The sequence below is a fragment of the Felis catus genome, chromosome D4, assembly GCF_018350175.1.
Source record: "Felis catus isolate Fca126 chromosome D4, F.catus_Fca126_mat1.0, whole genome shotgun sequence".
Classification (NCBI taxonomy): domain Eukaryota; kingdom Metazoa; phylum Chordata; class Mammalia; order Carnivora; family Felidae; genus Felis; species Felis catus.
In genome coordinates, this window is record NC_058380.1 from 94,078,037 (window position 1) to 94,102,542 (window position 24,506).

General features: G+C 62.2%; 1 protein-coding gene and 1 non-coding gene across 4 annotated transcripts; one reads left to right on the forward strand and one right to left on the reverse strand.

Moving 5' to 3' along the window:
* The first annotated feature begins 1,042 nt into the window (after positions 1–1,042).
* On the forward strand, positions 1,043–1,168 carry LOC111557672. Its single transcript, XR_002737906.1, has one exon. It is a non-coding gene; the product is annotated as a U6atac minor spliceosomal RNA (small nuclear RNA).
* A 2,704-nt stretch (positions 1,169–3,872) lies between these two features.
* Positions 3,873–23,616, reverse strand: WDR5 (WD repeat domain 5). Of its 3 annotated transcripts, none has more exons than XM_045043654.1 (15): positions 23,478–23,616; positions 20,432–20,620; positions 19,717–19,825; positions 19,317–19,390; positions 18,856–18,945; positions 18,531–18,620; positions 18,260–18,343; positions 14,857–14,912; positions 10,899–10,945; positions 9,288–9,347; positions 8,483–8,558; positions 7,699–7,732; positions 7,305–7,379; positions 6,683–6,770; positions 3,873–5,635 (listed from the first exon to the last, which is right to left on the reverse strand). In XM_045043654.1, the coding sequence occupies exons 2-15, from the start codon at positions 20,510–20,512 to the stop codon at positions 5,535–5,537; spliced, it is 1,065 nt and encodes a 354-aa protein (XP_044899589.1). In that variant the 5' UTR covers positions 20,513–20,620; positions 23,478–23,616; the 3' UTR covers positions 3,873–5,534. The 3 variants fall into 3 exon arrangements, with proteins under 3 accessions (XP_044899589.1, XP_044899590.1, XP_006939681.1); XM_045043655.1 differs by lacking the exon at positions 23,478–23,616 and adding an exon at positions 22,782–23,113; XM_006939619.5 differs by lacking the exon at positions 9,288–9,347 and having other exon boundaries at positions 23,478–23,615.
* Between the last annotated feature and the right edge of the window lie 890 nt (positions 23,617–24,506).

A 24,506-nucleotide genomic window follows, 5' to 3' on the forward strand; every position in this document is an offset into this window, starting at 1 on the left:
TAATTTCAAGTTTTTTAATGCAGTTTGAGAAACGGGTATCCAAATGAGCACATGAGAAACGCCATACAGCTGTTCACAGCCACCCAGAGTGGCCCCTGCAGGTCTGTGTTCCTTCCTGTGACACATACATATGCGCTGACACCCGCACGTGCACGCGGGTGTCCATGCGTGTGGGAGCGCAGGATCACGTGCATGGTGAGCACACGTTATGCACACTGGTGCACGCGCACACGCGTGTACACCGTGCCACACGTGCACCCACACGTTCCACGCACGCACGAGTGCATCCACCGCACACACGTCTACACAGCGCACACCGCCTCTCACACGTGCTTACTGCACACGTGCACGCGTACGCACACACGCCCTTCCACGGCACGCGCGCCCGGGGCTAGGGCCCTTCGGGAGAGAGAGGAGGGGAGCGTCGGGTTTAAATCTCCAAGCCCCTAGCGCGCTGCGGCCCGCTCCGGGCCTCGAACCTGAGACCCACGAATTGCGCGCAGCGCTCACGGAGCTTGCGCGAAGTCGCGCAGAACGGACTCCGGGCATGCGCAGACCGCGCCTCGAGCGCCCCGCCCCCCCCAACACCCACAGTTCCAAGCGCAGGGCCGTGTCCGGAAGTCCGTGGAGCGGATCTTCGTTCCTCGTCCTCTGATTCGCTTCAAACCACTTCCATTTCCGCAGGAAGTGCCGAGTCTCTGGCCCACAGTCCGCGGGGCGTGTCGCTTAGGAAGTGAGCGCCGGCCCTGTTTTGTTTCCGGGGGAATCTGGTTTTCTGAAAGATGCTCGGGACGTCCGCGCGTCCCTCCCAGCCTCTGATTGGCTGGTTTCATGAATATATTAGGGAAGGGGGAGGCAAGTTTTTCCACGCGCGGCAGCGCCTGTGGGGATTTGAGTGGCAAGGTGTGAACACTGGTGGCTCCGCAATGAGGACAGACGCCTCCGCCGGCGTGTCTGCGCGGGGCGCGCCGCGTCGAGTCGCCCTGAGCGAAAGGTGGCCTAGGCAGGGGCCTTTAAATACCCTGCGGACGGGTATGAAGCCGTGTTGTATGAAAGGAGAGAAGGTTAGCACTCCCCTTGACAAGGATGGAAGAGGCCCTCGGGCCTGACAACACGCATACGGTTAAGGCATTGCCACCTACTTCGTGGCATCTAACCAACGTTTTTTGGGGGAGACCTGGGGCGGGGGCTCCTCCGCTCGGTGCCAGGGCCGCAGGAGTTGCTCCCCAGTAGTGTGTACTGTGCTCCCTGCGGCACCCCTGCCACCGTCCGCGGGTCGGTGTCGCCCAGTCCCCCCGCCCGAGGCCGTCCTGAGCGCCTGCCCGCCAACCCGCCGGCGGAGCGCTCCGTTATCAGGACAAGCGGTGTGACCCTGACTTAGGCCGCGACGGCGCGCCTCTGGTCCACAGAGACCCGCACCTGCCCCGAGGGCCGTTACCCCGTTTGCCAGTCTTGAATCCCCCCGCACACTGATCTCGGCATCCTGGCTCCTGGGCAGGTGTGCCGAGCTCTCTGCACCGCCCGTGACGTCCCGCCGCTTTCCTCGCCGAGGGAAGTAAATCCTTGGGCAAGCGTGCCTTTCATTCGTAGGAGTCGAGCTGTTTCTATCCCCACCACGGGTCGGGCTGGGTGTGAAGCTTGGGGTCTCCTCCTGGGGCCTCGGCAGCCCCCGGCTGTACCTCTCTCCCTTGCGTGGGCCGTGACGCAGCAGTGGACAGCACCACGGGCCGGCCCTTCGGCGACGGTGCCTGCCTTTCCTCTGCAGAATCCGGTCCCGGGCCGCCGCGAGCCCTTCCTGAGCCCCCCACCCGCAGTCACGCACGTGCGGGGCGAAGGCATCGCAGGACGGACCGCGACGTCGTGCACACGCTTTGGGAGAACTTAGATTCCCAGGGACGGAAATCCCCAGAAAGGCCACCTGAAGTGTAGAGAGGGCGTTCCCCCTTCGTGTCCAGGGCACAAAGTGCTCTGTAAGCTCCACGGTGCAGGGCTCGCTTAACGACCCAGGAACGTGTTTATCGACTTAAATATAAACCAACCCGACCCACAATTCCACTGCTAACACTGCAAAGAGGGGCGCCTGGGGGGCTCCGTCGGTTAAGCCTGTGATTTCGGCTCATGCTCTCACGGTTCATGGATTGGAGGCCCGCATCGGTCTCTGTGCCGACAGCTCAGAGCCTGGAGCCTGCTTCGGATTCAGTTCTGCTTTGGATTTTGCTTTGGGTTCCCCCTCTGTCTGCCCCTCCCCCGCTCATGGGCGCGCGCATTCTCTGTCTCTGTCTCTCTCCCTCTATCCCTCCCTCCCTCCAAAATAAATATCTTTTAAAGATGCAAACAGCACCATCCAGCTCGCATTACCTATCAACAGTGGGGGGAAATGGTCAGCCTCCGCTCTCAGGGCACCGGAGTCAGAAGCTGCAAACGCGGACCCGGGAGCCCATAGGACACATGACTGTTTCCAGGTCCGAGGTGAAGAGCAAGCAGCAGACTTCAACCAACCAGGGCAGGCGGGGTCTTGCTGGGGCCCTGGTTCACCCCAGCCAGCCGTGGAGCGCGTGTTCGCGTACATGGACATGCACACGTGTGTGAACACGTGCATGCCACATGCATGCGAACGTGTATTTGTGCAGCTGTACACACGAATCTGCATGCGCGTGAGCATGTGCGTGTGCGGCACGCGTGTGAACACGTGTGCACACCTGTACACATGAAGTGCACGTGTGCGCACGTTCGGGTGCGCCTACATACACGTGAATGTGCACACACGTGTGTACGTACACGCTGAGCTTTTAAGACAAGCGTGGAAAGCTGGATACCCGATACTTAAGAATTCACATTTGAGGGGCGCCCGGGCGGCTCCGTGAAGCATCCAGCTCTCGGTTTCAGCTGAGGTCGTGATCTCAGTTCATGGGCTCGAGCTCCACGTCAGGCTCGGTGCTGGCAGCGCAGAGTCGGCTTAGAGTTCTCTCTTCCTCTCTGCCCCTCACGTGCTCGCACACGCACGCACCCTCTTTTACGTGTGAAAAGGGTTCTGAGCCAAAGCTTCTGGAGAATTCCCTTTTACAGACACTGTATTCACTGCCTAAGTCACCAAATGTCCGGGATTAATAAAACCACTCGGGAGGGACACAGGAAACGAGACGTGTCACAAGCTGGAGTTGAACGGCCCGGGCTGGCGCAGCTGGAGGAGGAGGATTTGACGCTTGATCTTGGGGTCGTGAGTTCAAGCCCCATGTTGGGCGTAGAGCTTGCTTCAAAAAAGAAAGTTGAAAAGATAAAGCCAGGAAGATGTTCTCCACATTTACACATGCCTGAAATGATCCCCAACGAAGTCTTACTTTTAACGAACATACCACAAGATAATCCCCCAAAGCGTTAGTGGTAGCAGCAATCCGGGTGGTTTATTTTCTTCTCCTATTTGTTTTACACTGTCCGCAACGAGCACAAATGGTTAACCTTCTTTTAAAACAAATTGTTTTTAATGTTTTTATTTTTGAAGGAGAGCGAGAGCGAGAGCGAGAGAGAGAGAGAGAGAGAGCATGAGTGGGGGAGGAGCAGAGAGAGAGAGGGAGACAGAATTCGAAGCAGGCTCCAGGCTCCAAGCTGTCAGCACAGAGCCCGACGCAGGGGTCGAACTCACAAAGTGTGAGATCATGACCTGAGCCGAAGTCGGACGCTTCACCGACTGAGCCACCCAGGCGCCCCCACAAATGGTTAACTTTCACAGTAAGAAAAGGTAATTTTTAACAGCTAGGACCTTTCCTGCAGGGCACGCTGGCCTGAGCAGCAGAAGGGCCGTGTCACCCGCCCGCCCCCGCCCCACCCCCACACAGCTGCACGGTAAAAAGGTAAAAAAGTCTTCTGGGACAAAGTTACAAGACATGAAAATCTTTATTTTTAAAAGAGAGATGTATCTTTACACAAATCTACAACAGAGAATTCAAACGTAGAAAAAATAAACTATATCCAAGGGCACAGCGCTCCACGTCCACACCCCTCTGCTCCGAGGGCCGAGCTGAGCTGTCACACCAGAACCAACGAGACAGTCCCAAGGTCTCGGGAACGTTGCCGACACGCGGCCTCCGCCTTTCCTACCAAAATACGCTGCCAAGTGGGTTTCCCCGGCCCCGGGTGCTGACCGCATTCTACTGCAGTTCACCTCTGCACAGACAGCCCGCCCGCCGTCCGCCTCCGGGGAGAGGACGGGGAGACACAAGGGAGTCCGTTTCCAGATGCCCTTTGCTAGAATCGCCACCCCCGTCTGAGCAACCACGGCCACTGGGGTGGGGCCGGGAAGCCTGTCGAGAGCAGCCCCGTTCCCCCAGCCCAGGACCCGGGGCCCCAGGAAAGGCAGGGTGGGGTGGGGGTGGGGGGCCCGCTGGACACAGGGGTCCCCGAGCCTGGCAATCCCAGCACCGCCCCCTCACCCCGCTCTCCCCCCCACACCCCTTCAGGAAGCCGCGCCACCGGAGGCTCCCACCCCCGCACTCGGGCCGCGGGGGTGGGCGGCACCCGGCTCCCCCCGCCGTGCCAGCCCCGGGAACCCCACGAAGCCCTCGGGTCCCGAGGTCGGCAGTGGGGAGACGAAGCCCAGCCTGAGCTGAGCCTGGACCCGCGGCCTCGGGGCCTCCTACGGCCCAGCCTTCGCGCACACGGCCGCCTGCGACGTTCGACGGGACACTTCAGGGACACCAGCTCCCCTCCAGCTAAACGGAATTCCCGGGTTTGCCCCCGGACCCCCTCACACATCCCCGGCCCACACGGGGAGGGGAGCCCTCCTCCGTGGCGCCGAGCTTCCCGGGCGGGGAGGGCGCGGGAACCCTCCACTTCCTGCCATCGGGGAGACTTTCCGTGAAAAGGCCAAGCGCAGACAGGCTTCGCGTGAGAACTCCGTCGCCACGGCTGTGCAGACTCCTACCTTTTATTACAGCTCGTGGGGGCGCGCGGGGGGCACGCGGGGGGACACAGGGAGGTACCAGAACAACGCCACGCTGTCCGCACGGGAACCACGAACTCCCACATACAAAGGGTTTTACACGGAAAGAATCTTACAGTGTTCTGTGTTTTCCGGAAAGACCGCACACACTGGGCATGACGACAGCAGGAACCGGTGACCGCGGACCGAGTGGCTAGAGCATCTACTGAACAGACAAGGGGGGCCGCGGGGGCGGCTGCTCGCCGCACTTGCACTGGGTAATAAGATACCAGAGAAGGTACAGAACATTTACTGGAAAAAAACACAACTCATGATAAATTGAACGTCACCCTTCTGTAATAAAAAATTAAAAATTTGTGTTGACTCTGTTTGAACACAATACAGACCAGAAACTTCCCCAGACAGCGTGAGAGGGATCGGCAAGAAATGTCACCAGCAACCTGTAGAACCTTCTGGTGGTAGACACCCCCTCCGCCACATCGTCCTCAGCGGTGGCTCCATCCGGGCCCCTCCCGACCCCCAGGCCCGGACGGAGGGGCCCCCTCCAGACACCGCGCTGCTCGCCGACCGGCCGCCTTCCCGCCAGCCCCCGCGGCGCCTAGCAGTCACTCTTCCAGAGCTTAATGGTCTTGTCGTTCTCCAGCGCGGCCGAGGCGATGATGTTCTCCGTCGGGTGGCAGGCCGTGGAGATGACGACGTCTGAAACACAGACCGCCGCTGCCCTGTGCCCCCTGGTGCCGAGACCCGCTCTGCCACCCAGGGTCGCGCCCCCACCGCCCCCGGGGTCCCAGCCGCTGACTGTGCTGCCCCCGCTGGGGACGCCTCGAGGGAGCACGATGGCCGGGTGGGACAGTGGAGAGGCGGCACCACGTGCTAGCGGGCCATCGGGGAGGGCTCCGTGCAGCCTGGCCCACGGCAGCGGTCCCCAGAGGGGACACAGGAGCACCTGCCTCGCTGCGCGGACGTGCCCGCTCCCAGCGCCCCCCCCCCCCACCACTGCTGAGCACGGCACACTCCACCTCCACCAGGAAGCCCCCCACCTCCGTGTGCTGGCACCTGGGCTAATTCCAGAACGTTCCCTCTTCCCGTGTAGCTTCAAAGGGGCCTGAGTGTCCTGGCCACACCAGGAGCCAGGAACGACCGAGGCACGGGGCTGCTCCCGAGGAGCTGGCCATGAGGGCAGAACACGCAAAGTCGTAGCTGGACTTTAGGTCTGAGCTGTGTTCCCAGTGGGTGGAGGTGACTTTAAGGGACCAGAATAGAGCACTTGTGCCAAATTTCCAAAGGATTTGACAATCACCCTCCCTCAGAGGGCAGGGCGACCAGCACAGGTGGCCCCTCACAGCCTAGAGGCGTGCGGAGCAGGCCCGCGGGGAGACAGCGGGTCGGCGCCGGGAGGAACCGGAGCCTCCAGACCACAGCAGATGTCCCTTGGCCTGCGCTAGTCTTGACGCGGGACAAAAGCACGGGCCACGTCCACACCGGAAGCCACGGAGCCCGCACGGACTTTGAGGACAAGCGCCAGAAGACGGCCACGAGAAGAGGTTCGAGTTGAGCCTGGCCTTGGCCAGATGGAAGCTGGGACAAAGCCCCCTGCCGACCGCTCACGGACCAGTGGCGTCCCCCAGGCCACCAGAGGGCGAGGAAAGACCAGAACAGCAGGCAGCACAGCACCACACTCTGGTGCCCCAGAAGCCGTCCCTGCGCACACGCGGGCACACGGTCCGCACACATCCTCGAGCTCACCTGTGTGGCCCTGTAGTTTCTGTACAATCTCCTTGGTCTGCAGGTTCCAAATGTACACCAGGTTGTCCTCGGAACCAGACACGATCCACTAGAACCGAAGACGGGTGAGAAAGACCCAGGTCAGAGCCGGCTCGCGTGGAACCCACTTCGCCCCGAGGTCCACGCGCTCCGCCCCCGCCCGCACACGACCTCGAGGCCACGCTGGGTCGTCGGGAGGCTCCTGAGACCTAAAGCATGTTCTCAAATCACCACCCCTCCAGGTCACACCCCTCTCCGCCCAACGCCACCCCCCCCCACCCTCCCCACCCCCTGCTCCAGTCACACACCACCTGGCGAGCGCGAGCGGGGCCCTGGGCTGGGTGGGAGGCAGCGAGGCCAGTTGGGACCCGGCACCGGAGCCCAGGCCCCGAGCAGCAAAGCGCTTACGGGAACCGTCGCCCTGGGGACGCTCTGCCTCCGTGAGACCCGGGAGCAGACGAGCAAAGCCGTCTGTCACGGAGGCACCTGCTTTGCTCCGTGGGCGCAGGAGAGCGTCTGTGGCTACGTAAGCCAAGCTGTGACAGGGTCACCTCTCAGGACAGCTGGGGAGGGTGAGAAGCTCCTTCACTGGGGGAAAACTCACCTTCCCACCAGTGACAGAGAAATTTGCAAAAATGCAGTATTTCTCGTTCTTGTGGCCGGTGTAGGTCTTCAGGCACTGAGAAGGTAAGAGAGCCGGTATGTTCACCAAGTCAACAACTCCCTGCACTCGGGACAATCCCCGCGTGAGCAGCGCAGGCGTCTCGGCCGACAAACCTTAGCTCTGAAAAGCACTCCAGAGACACGGTGCAAAGCCACGCGGCTGAAGCTTTAACTTACAGACTCGACACCTGCTAAGTCCCGAGTCTGAGAAACGTGCCCCAGGCCAACCCGATGAAGGTCGCTTTCCCGCGCCCCTCTTGCCTCAGACCCTGGCTCAACTCTGCCACCGGCCAAAGCCACAGCCCAGACCCTGTGAACCCGCCCCCAGCGCTCACCTTCCCTTTGCTGTAGTCCCAGAGCTTCAGCGTGCTGAAAGGCAGAGAGGGGGGCAGTCACCTGCATGTCCGCGGGGGCCCCCGAGCGGGGCCAGGTCTGTTGGCACCGTGCATCCCCACGGCCTCATGTGCAGGGCAAAGCCAGGGGCCGGGCCCCTCACCCTCCGCAAGTGCGGGTGCCCAGCACAGCAGGCACACGGCCAGTGGTTTGAGGATTTCACAGTGAAAGAGCCCCACGCATTTACGGTTCAAAGAACTACAAGGTTCTGTCACCAAACAGAGGCTGCCAGGGGCTCCCGGGGTCAGTATGTGGCTCGTTCCCACTACAAGAGGGATGTGGAGAACTTTGGTTCCAGAAACATCCAGAACCAGATTTTAGTGGCTGCAAAAAATCCCCTCCTCCCCAGGCAGGAATTCACTCTTCCCAAGGGTGCTGATGAGAAGTGCTGACCACGGGTCCTCCTGGGGACGAGGCGTGGCCCCCAGAGGGCTGCCCAAGTACACACAAGCAGCCAGAGTCTGACGGCCCGCCCACAGGGCGCGACACCTGCTCTGGAGTTTGTGGGGTGCCGCCCAAGTGCTCACGGGCAGAGCCAGAGTCACCGGACGAACTTGGACCCCAAACCCTTCTTCAGACCGGAGACCCAGCCGCCAGCAGAGACGGGGCCCTGGGTTGAGGAACGCAAGGACCTTTACTAGATGTAGACATCTTCTATCTTTCCGAGTGTAGTTCTGGCAGGAAACGCATCCCGGGCCCACCCCACAGGGAGGTCGGAACACTTACTTGTCCAGGGTCGCAGCCAGGATGTACTTGCCGTTTGGAGAGAACTTCACAAAAGACACAGGTGGGTTGTCGTCATCTGCATGGAAAACGCAGACGCGGGCTGATGCGCGAGCGATGGGCCTGAGCCCCGAGGAGGGAAGGGGAACGGCACCCCCATCACCACACAGGACCATCCAAGTGGGGACACGGCCACCAGTGCCCACGCCACCACCCGGAACGGGTCCCCGAGGAACCCAGGACACTCCCGTCACCCGACCCTGTGCCGGTCACAATGGCCGGTTCTCCTTGGGTCCCCGATGGGGCCCAACTACCCCTTTGCCACCAAGGCTCGAAGAGCAAAGGGCCTGTGGCAAATCCCACAAAGGGATGCCCGGCCTTCCACCAACACGGGGCTGCTAAGCAGACCCAGGGTCAACTTCCTTACATGCAGCAAGGTCTGTAAAGGCCCCGCTGACCTGGGCAAGTATTACCACTGAGGAGAAAGGACGCAGGCGAATCAGCTCAGGTGTTTCCTGTCGCCTAGTCAGGGCAAAGGACCTGTCAATTCTCCAAAAACCACCTTCTGGCAGGAGACCCACGTCCTTGCTTCCGTACCCAGGTCTGAAAGCTCATGCCCGGCGGCCTGGGAAGCTGGGTAAGAGCCGCCGTCAGGGGCCGCCAAGGACAAGGCCAGCACTTGCAGCCGCATGACGGCCCTGTGACCCTCACATCGGGGGGCGTGCGTCCCCCCTCCCAGGTGAGAGGGACGGAACCGGGGCCGTGCACCCTGGTGCCGGAACGGGGGGAGTGGTGCGAGCGTTACCACCTCGAGGGACCTGGCCCCCGGGCACTGGGGGCCGCTGCTCCCTGCGACAGCTCCCAAACACTGCAAAAGCACAGAAGGAGGTGTGAGGCCACACAGGGCCGTCCTCGGTCCCAGGGGCCACAGCAGGAAGGCAGGCCCCATAATGCAGACGAGGGGTGGTCGCACCAGGCTCTCTAACCCAGAAAGCTCTAATTCCTGAGACCCGGTGTCAGGAACGGGGTGGGACAGGGCGACGCGCCGCCCCCTCCCTCGCGGTGGGTGCTGCGGAGTTCAAGGCCCGGCGCTGGCACCCGTCTGCTGCCGGTTGGCCAGCTAGGCTCTCCAGGCCCCCGCTTCCCGCCTGCCTGTGGGGTGGAGCGCCCTGAGGGTCACGTTAACAGAAGGACACTTGACACGGGCAAGTGCCAGGCAGCCTCAGAGGTGCAAACGGTGGCGCCGTCCCGCCAGGCCTCTGGGGACAGACGCCGTGGACTCAGCGTGATGTCATATCCGAAAGGTGGCCTCGTAAACCGAAAGAAACGGCAGAATGGTTCCCACCCCGAAATTCCCATGGTGAAGTCCTGACCCTTGCAGGTCAGCCGATGGGGCCCTGTGTGCAGACCGGGCCCTGCAAAGGGGGGACGAAGCTAAAGGGAGGCTGGTGCGGGGGACCCTGAGCCAGTCGGACTAGCATCCGGACGACAAAAGAGGACCGGACACAGGGACGCACACGGAGGAAGGGCCCCGTGAAGACACAGCAGGAAGGTGGAGGAGAGGCCGCGGGAGACACCAGGCCTGCTGGCGCCCAGATCTCGGATTCTAGCACCGGGACGCAGGGAGGAGTTTCTGCTAAGCCGCCCAGCTCGGGGTGCCGTGCTACGCTGGCCGGGGCTGGCGCGTCATCAGGCCACGTGCGTTCCCGTGACAGCCCAGGGAAGGGTGCCAAGCTGAGGACACGGCACCCCCCGGGTGGGCGGTGGGCCGGTCCCCTCCCCCGGGGCCCCCCAAGTCCCCCCGCAGCACAGAACTCGGTAGTACCTGCTCTACCTCACGCTTGAACCTGGAGCCACGGGGACCCTCCGGGCTGACCCCAGGCGACCTACCGCCTCAGAACCCTCCCAGGACGCCCTCCCCATCACCTTCGGAGGTCTGGGGCCCTGCAGGGGCCCAGCACCCACCCTCCAGCCACACATACACCCTGCCTGGTGGCACCACCTGTCTTCCCAGTCTGCTACTCCCCCGGCCGCCAGCGGACGGGGCGCACTTCAGGGCTGGGGCTCAGTCACGTGCGCTCAAGGAACGATCGAGGACAAACCCCCACGCGGGGTCTGCCGAGCGAAGGCAGAGGGTCCAAGGGGCTCCGAGGGCCTTCAGAGGACACGGCACGGGGCCCAGCCTGGAGAGGGGACTTCGCGGGGCCAGAGGCCATCCAGAAGGAGCTGGCAGGAGCCGGAATCCATCCGCAGAGGAGGACCCCTCCCAGAGGGAGCAGATCCAGGACAGAGGAGAGAGAGGGCCTCCCGAAAACCACACAAGACGGAGGACGGAGAACGGCGAGGTGCCCTCCGCGGCTGGCCGGGCGACCGCCACTCGGGGGACACCCAGCCTGGACGCAACGCCAGCAGCACTCACCGATCAGGGTCTTCAGGCACTGGCCCGAGGCGGTGTCCCAGATCCGGCTGCAACACAGAAACGGCAGCAAGTCTGTACAAACACATCAGCAAAGCAGCCCGACGCAAACGTAGCCTGAGCAAACGTAGGTCTGGGGACGGACACCACGGGTCGCAGTTCGGTTTGCTTAACTCTTCTGCGCCATCGTCCCTCACCCTGGGGCCACCACGGGCGCCCCAGAACAGGCGTGTGCACTTGCTCTGCCACCGGCAGCCGGGTCGCCAGCACACGGGGGACACGGGGAGCAGAGGCCGTGGCACAGGGTGCCAGGAGCCTGACCCGTTTTCTGGCACCAACGTCCCAAGTCGCCCAGGAGAGGGCTTGGTTTTCACAGAAAAAGACTAGCGCAGGGGATTCTCTGGACACCCTCTGGTTCAGAAGGGTGTGCAGAGAGCCGCTACCCAAGAATGGACGAGCCAGCTCTAGCAAGCATGTTATTTCCACCCACACCAGCACCCCACCTTCAGCGGCAGGTGCCCGTGTATCAGCGCCTGCCCCTCCAGGGCACGGATGCCCAGCAGTGAGGCCACCGGCTCACAGGGGACACGTTGCTTTCCCAAGTCCTCTCCCACCTTCCCACCCCTGCCGATGTGCCCTCCTGTCTGGGACGGCACCCCGCATCACTGGCTGCCGGGAACTGGGGGGGGGGGGGCAGTGGGTGGCGGCAAGTTGGCTCCCGCGACCCGCTCTGCTTGTCCCATCAGGTCCCTCCTCCGGGCGGGACGCCCCGCACTGGGCTCTGCGGGTCCCAGCTGCCACCTCCCCACCTACGCTGGGGGACAACCATCGAGTGTTCAGTCTGACTCTGCTCCCCAACCGCCAAGCGGGGGTGGCGGGGTCCCGGGTCAAGGCAGCTGTGAGGGTCAGTACCGGTCAAGTGCCAGGTCAGTGGCCCTTAAATTTTGAAAACGAGTAGATCATCCACCGAGAGCTGAGCCTCCATCCGCCTCTCCCACGGCTACTTTTTCTCTCCTGGCCGCTCACCAGGAACCCCAAACACGGAGCGAGAGGCGAACGGGCCAGTTCTGCGGCTGATTTTCCCAGAGACGGTTTCGGTGCGTTGCCACTTCTCCTAAATATCGTAAAGTTTCCAGGGGCGCCTGAGTGGCGCAGTCGGTTAAGCGTCCGACTTCAGCCAGGTCACGATCTCGCGGTCCGTGAGTTCGAGCCCCGCGTCGGGCTCTGGGCTGATGGCTCAGAGCCTGGAGCCTGTTTCCGATTCTGTGTCTCCCTCTCTCTCTGCCCCTTGCCCGTTCATGCTCTGTCTCTCTCTGTCCCAAAAATAAATAAACGTTGAAAAAAAAATTAAAAAAAAAAAATATCGTAAAGTTTCCAGTAAGAGGGTGCCACACAGGCCTCCTTGCTAGAGTCGCACCCGGGGATGGTTGCCAGATCCTAGCAGGGGCCCGCGTGGCCTCCACCAGTAACAAGCCACGGAGGTTGCCTCCACTTGGTGGAGACATTAAGCAGATTACGGACTTTTCTGGCGCCGATCACGTTACTACGACCTCTCACTGTTCAATAAACCCACGTGGTTGTGGGTCACTATCTTCCGACGGGCTGCCGGGCTCAGCTTGCGGTTTCTTTGGAATTCGGACATCAATATTCCGCCGCGAAGCGTCCTTCGTGGATTTCTCTCTGGACTAGCTACGCGGCCTGGAGAGGAGGGGCAGGCCGGACCCACCACATGCGTCACATCGGGGCCCCCGTCCTGCTCTGTGGTCCCAACGTGCTCACGGCCTCGGAGGTCGGCCGACTGAGCGGGACTCCCCGGCCCCAGACCATGTGTAGGCCTTCCCGGGCCAGCTCGGAACCCGGAGCCACCCAAACGCACGGCTCAGGGCGGACGCGCGGTCTCCTCCTCCTGTCCCCCGGACCCGCCACGTCTGCGCCCCGTGTTCTGTTTTCACCCCGCTTATTCACCGTTTCCTCACTGGAGCTTCTAGGGGTTAACACCTGCGTCTTCATTTTTTCCACCGCTTTTCTCCTTTCTCCGTCTGTGTACAAATTTCTTCTTCCTTTTTTGGGGGGGCGCAGGGGGTGGGCGTAGCCTCTTCTAACTTCTTCAGGAAGCTCTCGGAGCCAGTCTGCAGGTGGCCGGGAGATTGTCCCGAGCTCGCAAACACACAGCCGCGGCGTCGCTCACGCCCGCCAGGCCACACACGTTCTTCCAAAGAGCGACGTGGCCCGTCGGGTGGTCGCCGCGGCCCGAGGCCTCGCGTGCACTGTGAGCACAGGCCTCTCCCTTCGGCGGCGCCTGGCTCACTCCACGCCTCTCTCTTCCTGGGTGATGTTCTTTCGTCCCACTGACACAGACGTCGCTCTACTCTGAGCCTGCCGACGCTGTCCGCCCGCCCCTGTTTCAAACCTGCTCTTACTATTTTGTTCTAATGAAACGGGGGGCAGGCGGGGGGGGGGGGGGGGGGCGGGGCGCCTGGACGCCTCAGTCGGTCAGTGTCCGACTCTTCACATCGGCTCAGGTCATGATCTCACGGCTCGTGAATGCAAACCTTGGGCCGGCTCTGTGTTGCCAGGGCAGAGCCGGGCCCGGGATCCTCTCTCTCCCTCTCTCTGCCCCTCCTCTACTCTGTCTCTCTAAATAAACTTAAAGGAGGGGGCTCCGGGGTAGCTCAGTCGGTTAAGCATCCGACTTCAGCTCAGGTCACAATCTCGCGGTCCGCGAGTTCGAGCCCCATGTTGGGCTCTGTGCTGATGGCTCAGAGCCTGGGGCCTGTTTCAGATTCTGTGTCTCCCTCTCTCTAACCCTCCCCCGTTCATGCTCTGTCTCTCTCTGTCTCAAAAATAAGTAAACGTTAAAAAAAAAAAAATTAAATTAAATAAATAAACTTAAAGGAAAAAAGAAGGTACACAACTTTAAAAAAGAGAGAACGAGAGACGAAAGGCTTTCTCCCGCGAGCCCGGCGGCCTGCACGTGGGTGACCGCAGCACACGTTTCCGCTCTCCCGCAGCACTTCTACGCGTATCACTCACGTGCCCCCCTTGTACTGAACACAGACCAACTCCCGGTCGCGCTCTCTCCGCCTTGTAATCGGGAGGCTCTTGAGCGATCGTGCCACCAGCGGCCGCCGCCTCCCCGCCCCTCCCGGTGACCGGGCCTGACGAGCCAGGACGCGGTCCCCGCAGACCCAGCCTGACGCTCCCCAGCCTCGTGCCCCCATCACGGAGTCTGCCGAGTTAAACGGACAACGCCGACTTCCACCTCTTCCTCACGCCTCCGGAAGAATCCTCAACACTCAGGTTACAGGTCCCAAGCTCTACGAGCGTCCTTCACGCGGCCTGGACCGGACGCTCCCCGCGAGGCCACGTCCCCTCGACCTCCTCACCTCCTCTGTGGCGGGATCTCCGCTCCGCTCCACCCACTCGGGACGGGAGTCCGGTCCTCCCAGGGTCCGCACGCCACCCGCGCCCGTGAACTCGTCGAGGGCACGCTCCGTGCCCACAAAGAGGAGTCCTGAGCAGAAGCGCGTCCCTGGGCCTCCCTGTACCGGGAGCCCTCCCCGCGGCCCTGCTGTCCCTCCGGAGGCAGGGGCTGCCGTGTGTCCGTCTGCCGCAGCCCCGTGACAGCCGTAAGCTCTTCTCGGGGACAAACCCGCTTGCCTTGTTTTCGCTACTGTCCCCCCCGGGGCCAAGACGGCTCCTTTAAATAAATGTTTGCTGGGGTGCCTGGGTGGCTCAGTCGGTTAAGCGTCCAGCTCTTGGTTTCGGGTCAGGTCACGATCTCATGGTTTGTGAGTTCGAGCCCCACGTCAGGCTCTGTGCTGACAGTCAGAGCCTGCTTGGGATCCTCTCTGCCCCCCACCTCTGCCCCTCCCTGCTCGCTCTCTCTCTCTCAAAATAAACATTTACAAATAAACAAACACACGTTTGCTGAGCGAATGAGGGAAATGCCTGCACTTACCAGAGACCATCGTAGCTGCTTGACACGATCAAGGATCCATCCCGGTTAAAATGGACCTGAGAACGGAGTGGGGGGAAAAGCACGTTTACTCGTAAGTGACGAACACAGACCGCGCTCCGCTCGCGAGCGCCCCGCGCGGGCATCTTGCCGAGCGCGGAGCAAACAACGGAACCCCCGTTCGCTTCGAATTCTGATTTCCTGTGGACACTGACGGACACACGAGCTGCACGGACAAGGTGACTTTACCTGCGTGTCCAGCAACAGTGCCCCGGTCTCACCACGGAGGACCCAACTTTGAAAGAAATCCCGCCGGAAACACGGGTCGAGTAGCTAAATCACTTACTGCAAAAGGTGCCCTCGAAAAGACACGAGCTCGACTGAGTGACCCGGACCCGGATCCGGACCCGGAGAGAGGCCCAGCCTGTGAGAGCCGGCGTGTCCACCACCGCCGCGGGGCGGCCTGACCCGGGCGACCGGCTGGAAACCACCTGCCCTGACCTCACGTCAAAGAGAAAAGCCGGAGAGAAAAACCCACTCGCCGGGCAGGTACCACAGGAACGCCCTCCGCTGCCCGCGGCGAGGACCAGGAAGCCCGGACGCCCGAGCCTCGGGACAGCGGTGACCCCGTATTTGCCGGTCCTAGGAGCCGACCGGCCTCCAGCACCCCACACCTCGTGTCACCTGGATGCCTGACTCCGCCCACCCCGGGGCAGCGGCTTCACGGAAAGAAACGGCAACCTGACGCGTCCCCGTCTAATGACTGCGTGGCATTTGTGCTTTGTTTCCTGCTTTCCTCCAGCTGAATCCTGGTGGGACTAAAGGACCCACAATGGCAGGAGTCCACACCTTTCTGAGGCGGTCCCGCTTCCTGCTACCTGTGATAGGCTTTCTACATAAAACAGAGCCGCACAAAGGGCCGTGTGCCCCCCCCCCCCGCCTGCCATGCCATGCGGAGTGGCGCCCCCACCTGGCACCACCGCCCTGCCCGCCGGGACTCTCCTGCTCCGGGCCCGCCCCCGGTGGCCACGCTCTGCCCGTGACTCACGAGATGCCAGTACCTCGGCGTCTAGTTGTGACGACCAGAACAATCCCCAGACTCTGCGGGACACCCCCTGGGGGCAAGCCCACGTGCCCCAGGAGCACCCGAGAGCTTGGGGAACAAAGTACCGACCCAGGAGCCAGGCTGACACTCTCGGCGGCTGCCGACGACCCTCGGCCTCCGCTGAGGAGCCCCGCCGCCACGCGGACACTCTGACGCTCTGGCAGCTGCGGCGGGAAAGTAACAGGTGAAACGAACTTGGTTTTACTGAACTCAAAGTACCTAAGGTGTCACCTCAGCACGCGCCCGGTACCGAAAGGCACCAGCAAGCTCATCCGTTCCCTCCGGTCGCACCAAATCTTCGAAGGCGGAGAGCGTAGTTCATCACGGCGAGACCTGATCTGGGCTCGCCGCGGGACTGCCACATGCGGCGGTGGCCTCTGCGCCGGCCCGCTCGGCACTGTGAGGCCTCCAGACACCCGGGAGGATGTTCTGCTTTTGTTCTGCTCCTACCAGGAGCTCCACGTGACCGTAGCCACCTGCTGGCGAGCCCCTCGCTTTAAAGCTCACGGCAATCTAACCACGTCTGTCCCTGTCTTTGGATTCACAGAACATTCTACCAAGACCCGCCAGGCCAGACACGGACGAGCTGACACGGGTCCCCGAGAGCTGCAGCACCAGCCCTGCGCTCTGCGTCATTCCCAACCGCATCCAGGCACCCTGGGCATCCCCACGTCGAAACCTAAGCACCACGAAAACGCGAGAGAGGCAACAAGTCAGTACCTAACGGGGATGCCACGGCTCCTCGGAGGTGACCATCCATCAGAGCCCTCTGCAGAGGGGACCCCCGGCAGACAGGTGAGCTCATACAGAAGCGGGGGGGGGGGGGGGGGAGGAAACAGGCTGAATGCAAGGAAAACCCAGGGCCGCTCCAGAGAGGAAGCTGATGCAGGCGTCGTCCAGTCGAGAGGGCACGGCGGCCAGGCCCGAGCGGGAGGGCGTGCGGGGACGGGGAGCTGGCAGACAGGGCGGTGCCTGCAGCGTGAAGCTGCCAGCTCCCCCCACATGTGCGGGAAACCACGTGTGCCTCTTTCACACGGGGTCTCGAGTTCTCCCTGCAGGAACCGTCACACAAGCGTGCGGAGCAGTTCCAACATGCCCACCGCACTCCTCGTCAAGTGCGAGTCGCAAGTGCCTGTGGGGAGTGCCCGCTGCCCACAAGGTGCCCCGGTGCCCGAGGTCCCAGGGTCCGGGCACAGACGCCCGAGGAACCTTTCCAAGCGGACGGACAGCCGCGGCACGGGGCATCCTCACCACTACTTGAGGGAACGTGTTGGAAAATATGTATTTAAAAAGCCAAAACACCACAGAGGGCAGGGAAGCCGTGAGCGGTTGGTCCTGGAGGGCGGGCGCTCCGGAGACTCTGATTTTCTCGTTGCTGCCTTTCTTTGCCTTTCTTTCTTTTCAAATGAGCACTCCTCACTTTGGTAGGAAGCAAAAACTTCACAAACCCCACTGCGGTCTAAGCTATGGGTCCCACCCGCAGCCCCCGCCACCACCGAATCGCAGACAGTACTGGCCGTCGCGACAACTCATCTCCCGGTTCCTTCCCTCGGTCGCGGCCGGGCCGGTCTCAGAGTCCGCGCTCCCCGCACCGTGAGTCCACAGAGGCGGGCGGAGCTCGGGCCTGCCCGCCCACGCGTCCCTGGCGGAACCCCTGAGCCCCAGGCGTTGGCCGGGTGTCCTCGAGGCCACCGCCGGCAGCACCCGTGTGTCTTCTACGTATCGGGGAGCTGCGAGTGGTCTCAGTTGGGCAAAACAGCCCTTCCGAGGCGGAAAATGCTTTAAAAGCGCTCACCTACACGATTTCAGAAAGTGAAAAGGACCATCTGCTCAGTAAAAAGCAGCACACTGTTTACACGATTCTTTCCCCTTTCCAGAAAAAGGCAAACTTGGCCAAGAAGCAGCTCCCGGCTCTTTGCTGACAAAGAAAGGAATCGTGTGGCCGTTTTCAAGTGCCGTGGTTTGTGAGCGGGTGTGCCTTTGACTCTGCACGTTCCCCTGCCCCGCGGCACACACAGGCACAGCCAGAGCGCACGCGGGGCCCCACCTCCTCCACCACCGCCCCACCGAAGCCAACTCCACTCAACACTCACTTCTCCACGGCCACGCTTCCCAGCGCACGGCCCCTCTTCGGGCCTGGCCGCCCGGTCTGGGGTTCAGTTCGGGACCGCCTCACCCGGCCCCTCGCCTGCCTGTCCTACGGGCCCAGGACAGGGAGACCTCTCTCGGGGTCGCCAGTGCCCACTCTCTGGCCATCACCCCGGTCCCGCTGCGCGGGGTCCGCAGCCCGGTGGGACTTACAGCTGAGACGGGGTCCGAGTGGGCAGGCAGAGTCTTCAGGCACTTTCCGGTTTTCACGTCCCATATCCTCACGCTTTCGTCAAACTGAAGACCAAAGAAGAGGTTGAAGCCGCTCCACGGGCAGGGAGCAGGTCCTCTGGACCCCAAGCCCTGCCACCACCGTCCCCTCGGCCCCCAGCACTGACGACTCGAGGCTCCACTCGGAGCCCCGGGCTACAGTCAGGCGCACCCCACCCCCACCCCCACCCCCACCCGGAGGCGCCACACTTACAGAGCCCGAGACGATGAGGTTGGACTGGGGGTTGAAGTTACAGCAAAAGACGTAGTTACTGTGCCCCTTCAGGGTTTTCAGACACTTTCCCTAAAAGCAAGTATTGTCGGACTAAGGCATTCCGGGTGCTTGTTTCGGCACCTGTCAGCATCAGGCCACGCCCACCAACACCTAGGCAGAGGCAGCCCGAGGGCACATCCTGCAAGGGGCGGGGGGCACCCCCTTGACCAAGACGGGCTGGGTCCCAGACTCAACTCCAGCTCCCGCACCGTGCCCTTCTCCACACACACCAGCTTCCCAGGGAGGGAGGCCGAGGGCGGCTTACCGAGCTCACGTCCCATATCTTTAGGGTTTTATCATCCGAGGCGGAAACAAGGAGATTAGAATCTGAAGACCAGGCCACGTCGGATATTCCCTGGGGAGCGAAAACACAGGGTCACCACCTTGACGGACAAAACACAGTTAACCAGCAAACATCAGAACGTCCACCTAAAGATAACTAAGCGCAGCGCCCCAGCATCCCAACCCTCGAGCTACCGCTGGCCACACGGACGGAAGGCCACACGGGGCCCACAGGACAAGCGTGTTCTCTTGCAGTCAGGCAGAGACTCGTCTGGGAAGGGCAAGAGTGTCTGCTCAAAAAACAAGAGGCGGAGAACTATCAAAAACGCGGGGGGAAGAAGCTTCCACTTTAACCTGCCGAGCCCCGGGGACGGGCCCCACCCCCGGGACCGCTGGCCCTGCCCCAGCGGGAAGTCAGTCTCGGCATACGGGGTGCACACCTACCAGCTTGTGGCCAGATATGGTTTTCTCAAACTTTCCGTCATATGCTCCCCAAATTTTAATGAGCTTATCAGCGGCTGAAAGAAAGGAAGACAAAGGAACCGAGCTGGTGCAGTCGTCCCGAGTACAGAATCTGGGCTTCCCACAAGAGCCCCGGGAAACAGCACGAACCCCTCAGGAGCCCTGCACGTGCTCCGTGCACGGGGACAGGCAGCGCTGTGCCACGGCCGCCCGTGCCCTGCCCTCTCCCCCAGGCCCCTGTCACTTCAGGGTGGCAACGGGCTCCGGGTAGGGTGGGGGCACGCGGCTTGCTGCCATGCCCCAGGGGCGGCGTCCCCGGCTTCCGGTCTCGGCCCAGACGGACTCCCGAGCGCCGAAGCCCCGGTGATTGATAGATACGTACACGAACTCGCCAGCCACTCGCCGTTCGGGCTGAACTTCACGGAGGACACGGCTTTCGTGTGGCCAGCCAGGGTGAATTTCAGGGCATAGTTTGGTTTAACAGGAGTGGGCTGTTGAAGAGACAGTCCTAGTCATCAAACAGTTAACCGCTGTGACCCCCTATTCTAAGCTCCACGTCCGTACTCCAAGTGCCTGCTGGAACTCTCTGGAAGTCACCTTTCAAACTGAACGTGTTTCAACCTGAGCTCGCGACGTCCCCTCAGCCACCCCTCACCCACCCCAAAGCGGCCTGAAGCCCCCTGCCACTGCCACGCCACGGAGGCGCAGCAGGTGCAGCCTCCCCCGAGGCAAACCTCAAGGCTGCAGCCTTGCGTAAAGGCTTCTGCGCGCTGCCTGGCGTCCACAGGAGGGGTCTGCAAACCCGCCCTGGCGTCAGGACCGTGGAGCCAGGCAGGGCGCTTAGTAAGAGGCTCTGTGGGCCCTGAACGGAATCTTACGATCAGGACCGAGGATCCACGTTATTGATAAAGCCCCTTCCCAGGGGACAGGTCTGGGGATCCTCGACTCGGCAAACAAGCACTCAATTAGGTCTATGGTCAGTGACGAAAACCCCAGGGTCTAACTGAGGGGGGACAGCAGACTTTGAAGTAACATCTCCAAGGCGCGTCCCAGCCTGTGCGCCCCTGGCACTTCCCCGGGAGCCCTCAGGGACGTGCCTTGCTCTGCGTGGCCGAGGAGGAAGGGGTGGGCTGTGCTCTGGCCGCCTCCGTCTCTGGCTTCTTCTCCTCCGTTGCCATGGCTCTGAAGCCCACCGGGCAGAGAGACGCGAGCAGGGGAGTTCACGGCTCCAAGCGCAGACTCACAGTGGGAAGAGCCGCCTGCTACTCAAAACCTACAGTGGGAGACTAAGGCCCATAAACAAAGCACATTGTGAAAAAGTAACTCCCAGAGAAAAGGATAAAAACCTTTTGACCATCTCACCGAGCCCTGTAGCAGACGCGCAGTTCCCAAACGAAGAAGCCAGCGGCGGCCCTCGCTCTGCGCTAACACTTCTCAGAGGCTAACAAACGCTTCTCAGAGGTGGACGCCCTGTCCCGGGCCCTTTTGTGATCGCAATCCAAGGCCCCAGCTTCAAGGGTGCCCCCTACTGTTACCCGGGTCCGTAGGAATGCGGCCCAGTCCAGGCAAACAAAATGCAATTTTTTTCAAAGAGCCCTCGAAACGGTAGAAAAACAAACCCACCCAAATTACAGGAGACCGAGCTGCAGGGTGTAGAAATTTGGGAACGCGTCCAAATGCTCACAAGGGCCGCAGCAGGGTTAAGTGCCGTATTTGAAAACACACAAGAGCAGCCCCCCGCGGGTCCTCGCCTCCCCGGGGGGGCTTCTGGGCCTCTGGGTGCCGGGCGCAGACTCGAAGCTTGCCTCCAGGATGCCCGCAGCGCAAAAGGCACGCTGTCCCTGGTGAGGGGACCGCAAGACCCCGCCGGGAAGCGTAAACCAGAGCCAGCCCTGCCTGACTGCAGAGGCCCGAAGTGCACCCAGACACGCGGCAAGCCAGCCCACGCTGCGGCTCAATTAGGTCTCAGCGTGACAATGGAACCACCCGGGCCGTACGGCAGGCGACTCGTTTGCTCCATCACGGGAACAGACCCCGTCCCCAGCCTGCATGCGTCTCACAGAGGTGCACCTGGCGATTCCAAGACCAGGGAAGACGTTATTCAAGAGGGGAGCCACCAAGACATCCTCGCAGACAAGCCTGCCCTGCCGTCCGTCTAAGCATTTACGCATCGTCGTCGTCGTAAATTCTAGCGCTTACAACTGAAGGCTTGCCTGACTGCTCGGCACACCAAGGCAAAATGGAAGCCACCGAAAAAGAGCACGTCTCAAAGTCTTCGTCCCAGAGGGCAGAGAAATTACAAGGCAACACAGCTGAGCAGAGCACAGATGCGGCCACCAACGGTTACCTGTAGCAAGGCCTGGGGCTCACACCCAAGGATGGATGGTGCTGCGCCCAAAGCCCGAGGACCGGAGTGGGGGAGGGGCAGGTCCCGCAAACGCACTCAGGAACCGAGTGCTGGCACCAAGCTGGTGCTCAATAAACGCTAGCTACTTGGTGATTGAATTTAGAGCAACCTGGCCGTGCCAGCTAATCCAAGTGCTGCCTTCCTTTAGGTGGGATGGACAAGTGGGGGAGGGGGGAAGCTAAGGAAGAGAGCTGCCAAGACTTTTCCCAAACCCATCCTCTGAAGAAGGTACCAGCAAGGGCTAAAAGAGGCGTGGGGAAGAGACGGCAGCTGGCAGCTGGCAGCTCGAGGAGCCCCGACCTGCTCCTTTTAACATAAAAATTGAGACCCACCAGGAGGCGGGGCGTGAGTCCAGCAAACTGCCCGCCCTCTGGTGAGGACCGGAGGATACAATACCTAATCTTACAGAAAAGGTGCCCAACCCCTCCCTGCTCTGGCCCCATCCACCGATCCCTTGGGCTAGCAAAACATTACCACGCAAAAAATCAGGGGGGCCTCTAAGAATCCAATTTCTGGATTCAACGCCCCAGGTTTCCATTTAAGAGGGGGGCAGAGCCTCGCATTTTCCATAAGCCCTCAGGTGACTCTGTGGAAGCACCGGGGAGGTTGGTTAGGGACTAGCTCGTAAGGAGACTCGGGGAAGGTGAAGGCAATCAGGCTTGCAGGGAAGGCGGCTCAGAGCCCACCTCCAGAGCACGGTGTCGCCTGCCCCCTCTTACCACCCACAGGTCTCTTACCCTGATGAGCCGGACCACCCAAGGCTGAGCCTCCCAAACTTAAGTGCTCTCCTGACCTGCTTGTGAAATGCAGATTCCTGGATTCCACCCCAGAGAAGGGGCCCACAGGTGAGGTAATTTGGTGACTCACAGGTGGCCGGACCAAGAGCGGGGGAATACGATACGACATCCCCCCCCCCCACCTGTTCTGCAACCTGTTCGCATTCTAGCTTCCCTATCTGTTTCCTGCGGGGCCGGGCCAACCTCCCAGGCAGTGTCTAGCACGGCACCTGCCAGAGTGTCTGAAGGCCCCGGTAAACGGACCTGGGAAGGTAGAAACTGGCACGAGAAGGCTAGTAGGGAGCGTCTCTGCCATCACTCAAGATGGCTCTGGCGCACCAGAATGGAAGTGGTCCGAGGCTCTACAGCAGGAGCCGGGGTCTCTCCCCACAGCCGGGGAGCCCGGGTTCTCGGGGGAGAGGCTGAGGGTGAGCAACAGGGGGAGGGGGCGTTTCTGCAGAAGAGGAGAGCGTCACGGGTCCGCGCGCCACGTCCAGGTACCCGTCGGTGGGTCTGGGGTCTTTCTTTGCAGCAGCGGAGAGCAGGGGAGACGCGAGCTGGTTGCAGAAATAAGTCCCGGTCCCCGGGCTGAGAGCTTGTCACCTGGCCGCTGGGGGAGGGGGCCCTGGGGAGTGGCCACTCGGGTGAGCGCCGGGGGTCCCCGGGAGGCGCAGGGGGGCCGTGAGGACACGTTTAGGGAGGGGGGGGGACGGAAGCTGAGTGCGGGAAGGGGGCCGCCCCCGGGGGACGGGGCTCGACGCGGGGGCGCAGAGCGGGCACCCGGAAGGGAGGCGGTGGGGGCGCTGGGCGCCTGCACAGAGAGGGCCCCGGCGGGGCTGGGCCAGGACCGGGGCCCGACCCGCCTGAACACGTGCGGCGGCGGGGCGACCCGGGGGCGCAGCCGGCGTCGGCCCCCGCCCGCAGCCCGAGTGCGGTCCCCTGCCCGGCGGCCCCGCTTACCTGCCGGCCGCGGCGGCGGGGCGGGCGCTCGGGGCGTCGCGTCGCCGCCGCCTGGGCGGGAGCCGGGCCGAGCTGGACGAGGCGGCGCGGGGGGGCGCCGGCGGTGCGCCTGCGCGTGCGCGAGGGGCGGGGCGGCGGCGAGGCGGGGCGAGCGCACAAAGCCGGCCTCTCTGAGGGGTACTACGGGGAGCGGCGAGGGTCAGGATACCTCGGGCAGGCCAGACGCCTTAAAGGATCGGCTCGCAGAGCGTGCCTTCGCCTCCGAAGCGGTAACCCCAAAGTTGGCCAGTACAGGTCTTTCTACTGCAATCCAAAAACGGAAGTATGATGATACCTCCAGGAAAGTGCTAGTGTGCCCCTCGAAAGTTCACCTCCTGAGCCCGGCCTGCAGCGGCGCCCCTCCCCCTAGGAGTCGAAGGGCGGCCGTTTCTCCCGAGACCCTCACTCTGGGGTCGCCGCTCCGCTTCCCCGTCGCTCCCGCACCTGACAGCGGCAGCCAAGCGCGTGCACAGCAGCCGGCCCGGGCTGATCGCTCCACGCATGCCCGGCACCTCGGCACACAGGGACCCTTTCAGAACCCCCCCCCCGCCCCCGGAAGCGAGGACCCTGAGCCCACAAGGCCAGGGGTGCCGGTGCCCGCGGGAAGCCACGGTCAGGGGCGGTCCGTACCAGCAGTCCCCGCGTGCAGGCCTCTCTGCTGTCTGCAAGGTGGGGTCCCAGACAGCGTGTCACCGTCAGTTACAAACGGGGAAGGGGAACCTCGGAGGGGAGGGCTGGGGCAAACGGAGAACCTGTTGGAGCCCGTGTTCTGGTCCCAAGTCCTGTGCATTCTCACCCGCTGCCCCCCTCCCGCTACCCGCGTGAGTCTTACGGTCTTGGAGGCGGTCTTGGTCTCCCCAGCTCCGCGACCCCAACCCAGGCAGCATAACGTGCAATCTTATTTCCCAACTAAAGATGGAAACACCAAATATGTCGCAGGAACCTACGCAAACAAAAGAATAGCATTTGATATGGAAATGCCCAGGGAAC

Coding starts and splice junctions, on each gene's coding strand:
- WDR5 (XM_045043654.1), bottom strand. CDS start 20,512: ATGGCAACGGAGGAGAAGAAGCCAGAGACGGAGGCGGCCAGAGCACAG. Junction 10,946..14,856: donor AGCAGCTACGATGGTCTCTG/GTAAGTGCAGGC, acceptor TCTGTGTTGCAG/CCGGATCTGGGACACCGCCT. Junction 9,348..10,898: donor GTGCCTGAAGACCCTGATCG/GTGAGTGCTGCT, acceptor GTGCTTTTGCAG/TGTTTGGGAGCTGTCGCAGG.